This window comes from Sturnira hondurensis, unplaced genomic scaffold (assembly GCF_014824575.4).
Source record: "Sturnira hondurensis isolate 20B ecotype Veracruz unplaced genomic scaffold, ASM1482457v3 Scaffold0011299, whole genome shotgun sequence".
Classification (NCBI taxonomy): Eukaryota; Metazoa; Chordata; class Mammalia; order Chiroptera; family Phyllostomidae; genus Sturnira; species Sturnira hondurensis.
In genome coordinates this window covers 415,785-426,970 of record NW_028083930.1, presented here as the reverse complement: position 1 = coordinate 426,970, position 11,186 = coordinate 415,785, and the positions used below count along the sequence as shown (strand labels likewise).

Sequence of the window (11,186 nt, the reverse complement as noted above, 5' to 3'; positions counted from 1 at the left end):
ACACCATACACCAAAATAAATTCAAGGTGGATAAAAGACTTAAATATAAGCTGTGACACCATTAAAGTCCTAGAGGAGAACATTGGCAGGAAAATCTCAGATATTTCACGCAGCAACATTTTTACTGATATGTCCCCTAGAATAAGGAATATAACGGAAAGAATAAACAAATGGGATCTCATCAAAGTTAAAAGCTTCTGCGCAGCTAAAGAAAATAGCATTAAAATAAAAAGACAACCAACTGTATGGGAAAACATATTTGCCAATGATACCTCAGATAAAGGTTTAATCTCCAAAATATACAAAGAACTCACACGACTTCACTCTAAGAAGACAACTAACCCAATTAAAAAATGGGCATAGAACTTGAACAGACATTTCTGCAAGGAGGACTTACAGAGGATCCAGAGACACATGAAGAGCTGCACAATATCGCTTGCTATCAGAGAGATTCAAATTAAAACCACAATGAGATACCACTTTACACCAGTGAGAATGGCTATCATAAACAAAGCAATAAACAACAAATGTTGGAGGGGGTGTGGGGAAAAGGGGACTCTGGTCCACTGTTGGTGGGATTGCAGACTGGTACAACCACTATGGAAAATAGTATGGAATTTTCTAAGAAAACTAAAATTGGACTTGCCTTTTGACCCAGCAATTCCACTGCTAGGATTGTATCCTAAGAACCCTAAAACACCAATCCCAAAGAACATATGCACCCCAATATTCTTAGCAGCACAATTTACAATAGCCAAGAGTTGGAAGCAACCTAGGTGCCCGTCAGTGAATGAATGGATCAAAAAACTATGGTACATATACACAATGCAATTTTATGCTGCAGAAAGAAAGAAGGAGCTCCTACCTTTTGCAACATCATGGATGGAACTGGAAAACATTATGCTGAGTGAAATAAGCCAGATGTTAAAGGACAAATACCATATGATCTCACCTGTAACAGGAAGCTAAACAGCAAAACAAACAAACAAGCAAAATATAACCAAAGACACTGAAGTAGAGAACATGCTGACAGTGACCAGAGGGGAGAGGGGAGGGAATGTCAGGGGAAATAGGGACGGGATTTAAAGGAACATATATAAAGGATACATGGACAGCAACTGAGAAGGGTGGAAATTGGAGGGAGGAGGGAGCACAGGGGGTAGGATGGGATGGGAGTAATAGACAGAAAACTGTACTTGAAAAATAATTAAATAAAAAAATGTGGAAAAATAAAATGAGAAAATACATTTGTAATAGTGTCAATGAAAAGATTAAGTAAAAAAAAAAAAAGCTGAAGAAACATCTGACATATTCTATCTGATCTCCTAAATCTAAAAGTGTAATGTTTGCGGAGAGGTACATCTCATTAAAGCATGCTTACACACAGAGTACCTGCTTTACTTTTTGAGTCACCTTTCTAAGGTACCTCTAAGTACCGAACTAGGTTTTTATTCCAGTTTTGTCCTCAAATAGAAAATTTTCTCCATGGCAGAACCTACTCCAAACACCGTCACACAAAGAGACTGAGACTGAGACTTCTGGGTTCTCAGATGGAACTTTCAGGAAGCCATTGTGATGGCAGACTTGGGCTGTTGCCACGGTGCCCACAGACCCTGGAGCTGGGGACTCCCAGCATGCCATGAAGCCCAGCTGGCCCCTCACTCCCACCTCCTCAGTGCCCTGTGGCATCTTCATCACTTAGGCTCACCCACCTATTCTTCTCCCAGGCCCTCATCTTCATTTCCACAACTCCAACTCCTCACCCTTTTACCTCCTAGTAACTCTCTGGGGCCCCAGGCTCTTCTCACCCTTCCCTCCCTGTTTCTAAAACTTCCTCCTCCCACCTCTGACATCTTCACCCTTCAATGGTGTCACTCTCTTTCCTTGGCATCTCCCTCCTCTGGCCTTTGCACTCTTCTCTTAGTTTTCTCCCTTAGTTCTCTTCTCCTATCTCCCCTTTGCCTTCAGTTCCTCACTGCCTAATTTCTCCATTCCACATTCTCTCTGCCTCATTTCTCCCCACCACTTTGTTCTTCTACTGTTCTGTCTCCTCTCTTCTTTTCTCCCTCACAACATCATTTCTGTCACCCTCATTTTCTCATCTCTTCTTCCTTTCTGCTTGCTCACTCCCCATCTCTGTTTTCTTCCCACCATTTGAACTCTGTTAGCTATACCGAGGGACAACGATGGAACTTGTTGAGGGAAAGGGAACAGTGACTCCTCATGGGCAGTATCTCAGCCCAAGACATAGAAGGAGGCCACAAAAGGGTAAAACAAAGGTGAAGGAGAAAAAAAAGCATATAGATGTGGAAGGCCTGAAGAAAGAAGTGGTCATGGTGAGAAAGCCAAAAATGGATGCTGAGCAGTTGCCCTCTGTTCCCCCAGCCTTTTAACATCTTCCCCCAAGTGTTTCTCCCTCTCCTCTGGAAATAACCAGGGCCGTTACCCCTCCCTCAATGATTCTTCTATCCCCTCAGAATGATCACAAATTAACCTTGGAAGAGCTGAGCACCAAGTATTCCGTGGACCTGACAAAGGTGAGTGAAGGAACTCCCTGAGGGAGGCCACCAGAACTCTTACCCTTAACCTCCACCCAGACAGGTTTCACAGGCTACACATACATGGCCAAAGGTAATAACGTTAACTTTTCCACAGGGAGCTCAGAATTAAATTAAAGAATAAAACAATGGTTTTAAAGCAGAGCTTCTTATACTTTTGTCCCTAGGACTCTTATGCTCATTAATTATCAAGGAACCCAAAGACCTTGGCTTATTTGGGTTGCGTCATTCATAATTATCATATTAGAAATTAAAATTGAGAAATTTAAAGTTATTTCTGAATTCATTTTAAAACAAAAGTAAACTCATCTTATATTAGAATAAATAATTTTATAACAAATAACTGTTTTTCAAAATAAAAAATTTAGTAGCATTTTAGATTTTTGCAAGCTTATTAGCAGAAGACAGCTGAATTCTCATATATTTCCAGTATTAAATCTGTTGTAATATCATGTGTCATACAGCCTTTGAAAAATTCCATTGCACAATCGAGAATGAGACTGAAAAAGACAAACAATAATTTAGTATTATTATGAAAATTGTTTGACCATGTGGACCCTCATGACAGGGTCTTGGAACTCCATATGTCCCCAGACCACACTGAAAAGCACTGGTTTAACAATAAAATCATGCATTACTACTATTACTATTACTATAGCAATACTATAGTAATTACTATAATACTATTATAGTAATAGTAATTACTATACTGTTACTATCCTGCTGCTACTATAGGCCATTATTTCAATGTCTACAGATAAAACCTTGAATACAAGCCTTCAAAATATAATCTCCTCTTAGATTTAGAATTTCTTTGCTGGAGGGGCTTCTTCTGGTAACCAAGAAGGAGTACAAGACACTTATCTTGTTTTTATTAAAATTGTATATTTTTCAGTGAGAGGTTGGGAAGAGGCTGACAAGGATTAAAGAGAGTTTGTTTTATAATACTTTAGTAGGTTCTAATATCATTTTCTTTAAGAGGAAAAAGTACACACGCTTGCACAAGGCTAAAGTGAGAATCTATGCATTTGTGTATTTAGCTGATTTTTTCCTATTTCTAAGCAAGAGACTCAAATTGTGAACAGTCCATATGTTATCGACATTCTGTAGTGTGTCCCATTATTACATTAGCCTTGCACTTTATTTCTGTATTACAAATTATTTCCACTAGAGCTAGAGCTCCATAAGCATAGGGACAATTCTTACTGATTTTGGTATCCCTATCAAAGTACCAGGCCCAAGACAGGTGTTCAGAAAGGTTTGTGGGTCGATCTATAAGTTCAAATTCATCCTGTGTAAGCATGTTCAGTGATATCCCTTCTGTGACACAAATTTTAAAATCCCACTTATCTAGGAAAAACTTCGAGTCTGACCCTAAGAGAAATTTATCGATCTCTAGAACCTTCTTGGGGCTATAATGGTAAATTTGAATTTTGAAGCCAGGTTCTCCTTTGCTATAGCTATTTCTTTTTTAATGATTTTCTACCCATTCTTATTTCTTATTCACACAGGGCCTTAGCCCTGAAGAGGCACAGGAAATCCTGACTCAAGAAGGACCCAATACTCTTACCCCACCCCCTACCACTTCAGAATGGGTCAAATTCTGTAAACAACTGTTTGGTGGCTTCTCCATCCTCCTGTGGGCTGGTGCCATTCTCTGCTTTGTGGCCTATGGCATCCAGGTGTATTTCAATGAGCAGTCTACCAAAGATAATGTGAGTCTATTCAACTACTACTGCACAGCGCGGTCTCTGCTCAGCCCCTGACACTCTCCTGCATAGCACCCTAGCATTCCTGAAGTGCTCTGGCCCAAATCTCTAGTACTCTCAGGACTTTCTAAGGGAGCCCTCAGTGCCTTCTGGTTTCCTTGGTCTTTTCTCTGGAAGAGTAAAATAGACAGGAGGGTGTTACTAATTCAGCTCACTGAGATGCATGGTTTCCCCTAGAAACTTCCTTTCCTTTGATTCTCTTCCCAAATGACCTTCATAGCACTTTGCAGTCTCTTTCTCTTTTCTAGAATTTTAATCTCTTCACCTCTTTCCTCCCCATCTCCCTTACTGTCTGCCCCCATGCTCCACATAAATAGCATTCTTGGACGGGACCTGGGGTTTTGCTGGCTCCTCACTATAGCTCAGGGGTTGCTTCACCCAGGAAGCCATGTAAGCCAGCTCTATCTCAGATTGCACTGCCCCTGTACTCTCCAACTGAGTCCAATGGTTTCTTGCACCTAGAGAAATAGCTATTCTCCTTTCAATTTTCTGAAAATAAAGAGGAAGAAAAGGATCTACTGATTAGCTCTTTCTTTCCTACCACCAGCTGTACCTGGGCATTGTACTTGCTGTTGTGGTCATCACCACTGGCTGCTTCTCCTATTATCAGGAGGCCAAGAGTTCCAGAATCATGGAGTCTTTTAAGAATATGGTACCTCAGGTAGGATTTGTGTGAGAGGATCTAGTAACTGGAAGTATAGAATGCAGCAAAATGCACAATTATGAAGTCCCCAGAGAATTATATCCTACAATGAGTGAGCTGAGTGAGACTGGTTATGACACTGAGGCTCACTTCATTTTTTCTTTATCTGGCCTTAAAAGTACCCTGAGGATCAAGTAGCATAATTGGTAGGAACAAAATAGACAGGAGGATATTAAGAATAGTATAGGAAAGGGATAAGCCAAAGAACTTATATGTACAACCCATGGATATGAACTAAGGTGAGAGTATTGCTGGAGGGAAGGTAGGTACCAGGCAGAAGGGTGGCAAAGGGAAAAAATTGGGACAATTGTTAACAGCATAATCAATAAAATTTACTTTTAAAAATTGGAGTTTTAAGTGGAAATAAAATTTTGGAAATTTCAAAACAAAAAACAAAAAGAAAAAAAATGTACCCAGAGAAAGGCAGAGCATCACCCATAAAGTGGTCTTCTAAGAATGCATAATTTGAATCTAAGGAGCGTAGTATGAAGCCCCAAAGGAGAATGTCCTATTTTTTAAAAAATGGCAAAGGAAGTTAGAGAGGCTAGTTGTTCAAATGTTGAGGACCTTAAAGAAAAAGTACAACTGTGGGAATGTTCCAGGTTAAAAGAAAGTGAGCAGACAAGACAACTAAATGTAATCCCTGGCTTAGACTCCTGTGCTGGAAGAGAAAAAATATGCTGTAAAGATATATTGGGTCAACTGACAAAACTGAAATGCATACAGATTAAAATATTGTGTCAATATAAAATTTACTGAAATTGATAACTGTATTATGGTTATTTAATACTTGATTCTTAGAAAATGAACACTGAAATATGTAGAATAAAAGATCATGATGTGTGTAACTTACCCTCAAATGGTTCAAGAAAGAAAATATTCACATATCCCCATAAATAGAGACAAAGGACAAATGATAAAGCAAATAGGATAAGATTTTAATAGGTGAACTAGTTAAAGGTTATACTGGTGTCTTAGGTACAATTTTTATTCTTGAAACTCTTCTAAAAGTTTAGATTATTTTCAGATAAAAAGGTTTTTTTGAGAACCCAGAAATAATATGACAGTAGAAAGAGGTTCCTAGGCACAGGTCTAGAAACTTAGAAAGAAACAAGTTCCAAAATCTCAACTACTTGATGACGCTCTAGCATTATAGCCCAGGACCATCATCTCCCTTGAGCAAGAGTTCTGAGGAAATGTTTTGGGTAGAATGAACTAGGCATTTGGAAACTAACAGCTTTTGCTTTCTAACAAACCACCCCAAGACTCAGTGGCTCAAAACAACAAATATTATTTCTCACAGTTCTATGACTGGGCTGTTCGTCTGATCTGAGTTGAATTTAGCTGACGCTGGGTTGTCTAAAATGGCCTCATTCACATGTCTAGGGCCTCAGCTGAGATTCCTGGAGCCAACTAGGGCTTTCTCTTGATGATCTTTCTTCATCCAGGATGCTAACTTGGGCTTGTACAATATGGTGGCAGAGGGGTTTCCAATGACTACAGGGAAAGCCCCAATGTGCATGCACTTTTAAGCCTCTGCTTGCATTACAATTGCTAATGCCCTATGGGCCAAAACAAGCTATCTATAGTCAAGCTTAAGTTTAAGGTTGGAGGGATAGACCCCATCTCTTAGTAGGGGAAGCATCAAAGTCACAATGCAAAAAGCCCTGCAGACAGCAATGGTAGGAATTTGCAATCCACCTTTCAAGAATTATATTCTTGTACACCTAAAAATTATATCATACTATTAACCAATGTAACCCCAATGCATTTAGTAACTTTTAAAAAATGATATAGTAAATGACAATGTAAGAAAAGAGTCAGAAAAGGAGACCAGGAACAGGAGCAGAATGGGGGGAGAAAAAAGCCTTGAAAATGACCCTGTACTATCTTCCCACAGAAAGCTCTGGTAATTCGAGGTGGAGAGAAGGTGGAGGTCAATGTACAAAATGTGGTGGTAGGAGACCTGGTAGAAGTGAAGGGTGGAGACCGAATTCCCGCTGATATTCGGCTAATCTCTGCACAAGGATGTAAGGTGAGGGGATGTGGTAAGCTAGGGGAGGGAGCCAAGCATGGCTTTGGGGCACTATGTTGACCTCGGATCAGTGAAAGTATGACATTATTACTTAGAACCTTTAGAAGTTACTAGTGTAGATTTGAGGTTAGAGACAATAAGGTGAAGGTTTGTGAGTTTATATTTCTCTCTGCGTGTCAATAATGATGATGTTGATGGTGGATAAAGCTGTGTCATCTTTTCTTTTTAAGCATTTTATTTATTTATTTATCTTTAGAGGGGAAGGAGAGAGGGAGAGAAACATTAATGTATGGTTGCCTTTTGTGCGTCCCCTGCTGGTAGTTAGCCTGCAAGGAACCGGCCTGCAACCCAGGCATGTGCCCTGACTGGGAATTGAACCTCGATCGTCTGGTTCACAGGCCCGCACTCAATCCACTGAGCCACACCAGCCAGGCCTAAAGCTGTGACATCTTTACAAAAGAATTTTTTTTACCCACTCACTTTATGACTCATTCTCCCTCCCATCTTAGGTGGACAACTCATCCTTGACCGGAGAGTCAGAGCCCCAAACCCGCTCCCCTGATTTCACCCATGAGAACCCTCTGGAGACCCAAAACATCTGCTTCTTCTCCACCAGTTGTGTGGAAGGTGAGTATCACATCATAAATATCCTAGATTCAAAAGTAGAGGTTGAAAGATTTCAGGAAGTTCTTTCTTCTAAATACAGTATGTTAGGTAACAGCTGGTAAGAAGTAGCCTCGGTTCTCCATCATTCATGAGCTGTATGACCTTTGGTAAAAGGTCAAAGCCATCATTTTTACATTTGCACAATAATGACACTAAAAATCACTACCTTACAGATTTTTCCATGGATTAAAGGAATAGTACACATAATATGGTTAGCATAATGCCTAATACATTGTAAGTGCCCTATTATTATTCTAGTTAGCAAATGGACTATGCTTTATGAGCTGACTATAGCACAGAGGGGAGGAAAATTTTTCAACTCTGCTAGGTATTTCTTCCCCTGAGGTAAACCCTATCTTCTCACTATTCCAAAAGAGGATAGGGACATTGAAATTTAACTTCCCAGAGGTGCCATTCACACTTTGGCTTTGCTCCTTCTTCTACATCTTTTCCCCTAGAGGAGGTCTGCATAACTCTCTGGAACACACATTAAAATTATTATTCACACTTAAGAATAAATATTTAGGTATCGAAGACATTGCTTTTTTTAATTGAATGTGTCAAGTGTTACAGATAATCGATTCTCACAACACTATAAAACAGATACTACCCTTATTTTACACATGAAAGACTAAGGTTTAAAGGAATTAAGTGCAGTATCCAAGAGCAAAACTCAACAGAAAAGAGGAGGATCAAGGATTCTAATGCAGGTTTGTCTCCAAAGTGCATGTTCTTTTCATAGACTCTCCTCTGGAATAAAGCTTTCTAGTGACCTCTCTGGTAATAAAATTAGTTTATTTGAAATTACCTTAAATGATAAGGGTAACATTGAGAGTAATATTAAGACTGAAGAAGAATCCAACCAGAAATAAAATATAGATTAAAATAAAAAAATTTAAAAATTTGGTAGACAGTAGCAATCTTGCAAGTTAACAAGCTTTTTCCGAAAACACTAGATTTCCGTTATTACATTTTAGAAAGAAGTTTTCTCAAATTTCCTCTTCTAAAATAAATGTTTCATCAGCAAAGTATATGCTTCAGATAAGGGGGAAAGTGGGTGATAGCATTCCATCTGAAAAGCAAGGATTTGGCTAGAATGGAGGAGGCTTCAGCAAGAGACTAGAGGGATCCCAGATGTGGACAGAGTGGTGGAGCTAGGTTGAAGGAACTCTTCACTATTAAATTGAGGGATTTCTGTTCAATCTGAAAAGTAGTAGCATAAGTTTAACCTTTATCCTAAAGCTTTGCCTCCCTGCTGTGGACTCTGACAAGTCTGCTGGTATTGTACTAACATCACTCTTTGAGTCCTTAAGCATCTTCATGGGGGGCTCAAGCTATTTCTCTGGCATTATATAAAAGCTTATAATAGGATATAGGAGGTTTGGCCTTCCTAACCTACCCGAAGATTAACATCAACTCACCCTGTCTATAGACACACTGGGATTCGTTATTAAATCCCTTTCTCCAAACATGGAGGAATGAAAATGAAGAGCTAGACTAAATTATGGAATACTTTATAGATATAGGTGAAATGGATATAGGTGGCACTATACTCTACTCCCTCCCAAAATGTAAAAACCCTTTCAACACCTCTCAGTTACTCTAGCATCTTTTCACAAGGCTCAATAAATGCCTCTGGCAACCAGTCTGAAACTCAGCTACACAGTACCTCAAAAAAAAAAAGGTTTTTTCACAGTACCTGTGAAACTTTTCAGAACCTCCACCTAACATTGACCCTACCTGTCTTGGGTCTGAGCAGGACCTTCTTCTGAGACTCATCTAGCTGAAGGTGACTTTGGAAATATATGTTAAGTATTGTGGGAGCTGCCAGATTAGAACTGCCCCTACAAATTACACATGTGATTTTACATCTGCCCTTCTGGAGACCCTCAATTTATCTAAATAAAATAAATAAATAAACTAATACTTGAGTTCCTACTATATACCCAACCCTCTTCTGGACTCTTTTAAAAACATTTATTCCTCGTAGTTTTGTAAGCGTTTTCATCCCATTTTAAAGAAGAGGAAACCTGTCTCAGAGCATTTAAGTAACTTGCTCCAGGGCAAATAGCTGGAACATTTGAAAGTTGAATTTCCAGCCCTGAGTTTTTCTCATTACAAAATAAGTATTATTAGTATAACGTGTTGCTTTAGAGGGCAATTCTGGCTATGACTTTAATGGTAGGAATCTCAGTCATTATGGTAAAGCAGGAAGAATTATTTTGAGTAAAAAATCTTGCCGAGCCTCTCATTTCAAGCCTTGTAGGTGAGTGATCTGCATCAGATGTGTGTAAAGCTGAATGAATATGATTTCTCAGCTTCCCTTCTGACTTGGAGTAGTGCTGGTGGATGGAAGAGCACAGTAGCCTAATTGTAATGGCCTATCCTACCCAGCAGGGGCAGACTGGCTTTAGACAGGAAAGCAGGGAGAGGGCTCAGGTTAGAGCAGTGTTTCTCATCTCAACACTATGGACATTGAGGCAGAATAATTTCATCGAATGGGGAGAGGAGGGCTTTCCTAGGGATGGCAAATGGTTAGCAGCATCCCTGCCCTCTACCCACCAGCTGCTAGTAACAATTCCCTCCCACCCAGCTGTGGCAACCAAAACTAGCTCCAGACATTGCCAAATGTCTTCAATTTGCCCCCATTTGAGAACTATTGAACTAGAGGACAGGAAGATACTGGAACATAGATCTCTAGCAGATGGGTACCTACTGGAGATCTAGAAACTTTCAGCTACTGAGGACAAAATAAGAAATATATAGGCAATAGAAGACATTTAAATTAAATGTAATGAAGACCTTCTTGACAGTAAAGACACTTGGGCAATAAAACTGGGTATATATGGAGAACTGTGAAATATCTTCAGAGATTTTTTTTAGACTAGGAGACCCTTATTTATATAAACTAAATATAAGGAGAATAGAACATTCTCCAAAAACACCAGTCAGATGTTTTTGAGTTTCCACCTTGTTTTTGACCATTGACAGTTTTTGTAGAAACTGAACCCAACATTCCTCCCAACTCTTACTTCCCCCTTCATCCACAGGAACAGCCCAGGGTATCGTGATTGCTACAGGAGACTCCACAATGATGGGCCGCATTGCCAGACTGACATCAGGCCTGGAAGTTGGCAAAACCCCCATTGCTATAGAGATTGAACACTTTATCCATCTGATCACCTCAGTGGCCATTTTTCTTGGTGTTGTTTTCTTTGGGATCTCCATTATCTTGGGCTATGGCTGGCTGGAGGCTGTCATTTTCCTTATTGGCATCATCGTGGCCAATGTCCCTGAGGGGCTGCTGGCCACTGTCACTGTGAGTAGCCAGGGTAGAGGGTGGCCTCAAGGCAGACAAACCACTCCAGGAATATGAAATCACTAGTATGTGTTTCATTGCCAAACCTCTCAAGTGCAGAGTATTCCTAATGTGTATATAGATGTCAGAACATTTA

General features: G+C 39.8%; 1 protein-coding gene across 1 annotated transcript in view; it reads left to right on the top strand.

Annotated features, from left to right (window-relative positions):
* The first annotated feature begins 2,186 nt into the window (after positions 1-2,186).
* LOC118996431 (sodium/potassium-transporting ATPase subunit alpha-4) overlaps positions 2,187-11,186 on the top strand; it is a 35,414-nt gene continuing 26,414 nt past the window's right edge. Inside the window, exons 1-7 of the mRNA XM_037059826.1 lie at positions 2,187-2,336; positions 2,478-2,537; positions 4,070-4,273; positions 4,875-4,988; positions 6,931-7,065; positions 7,575-7,692; positions 10,782-11,050. Of these exons, the coding sequence (XP_036915721.1) occupies positions 2,187-2,336; positions 2,478-2,537; positions 4,070-4,273; positions 4,875-4,988; positions 6,931-7,065; positions 7,575-7,692; positions 10,782-11,050 (1,050 nt within the window). The remainder of the gene's footprint in view (positions 2,337-2,477; positions 2,538-4,069; positions 4,274-4,874; positions 4,989-6,930; positions 7,066-7,574; positions 7,693-10,781; positions 11,051-11,186) is intronic.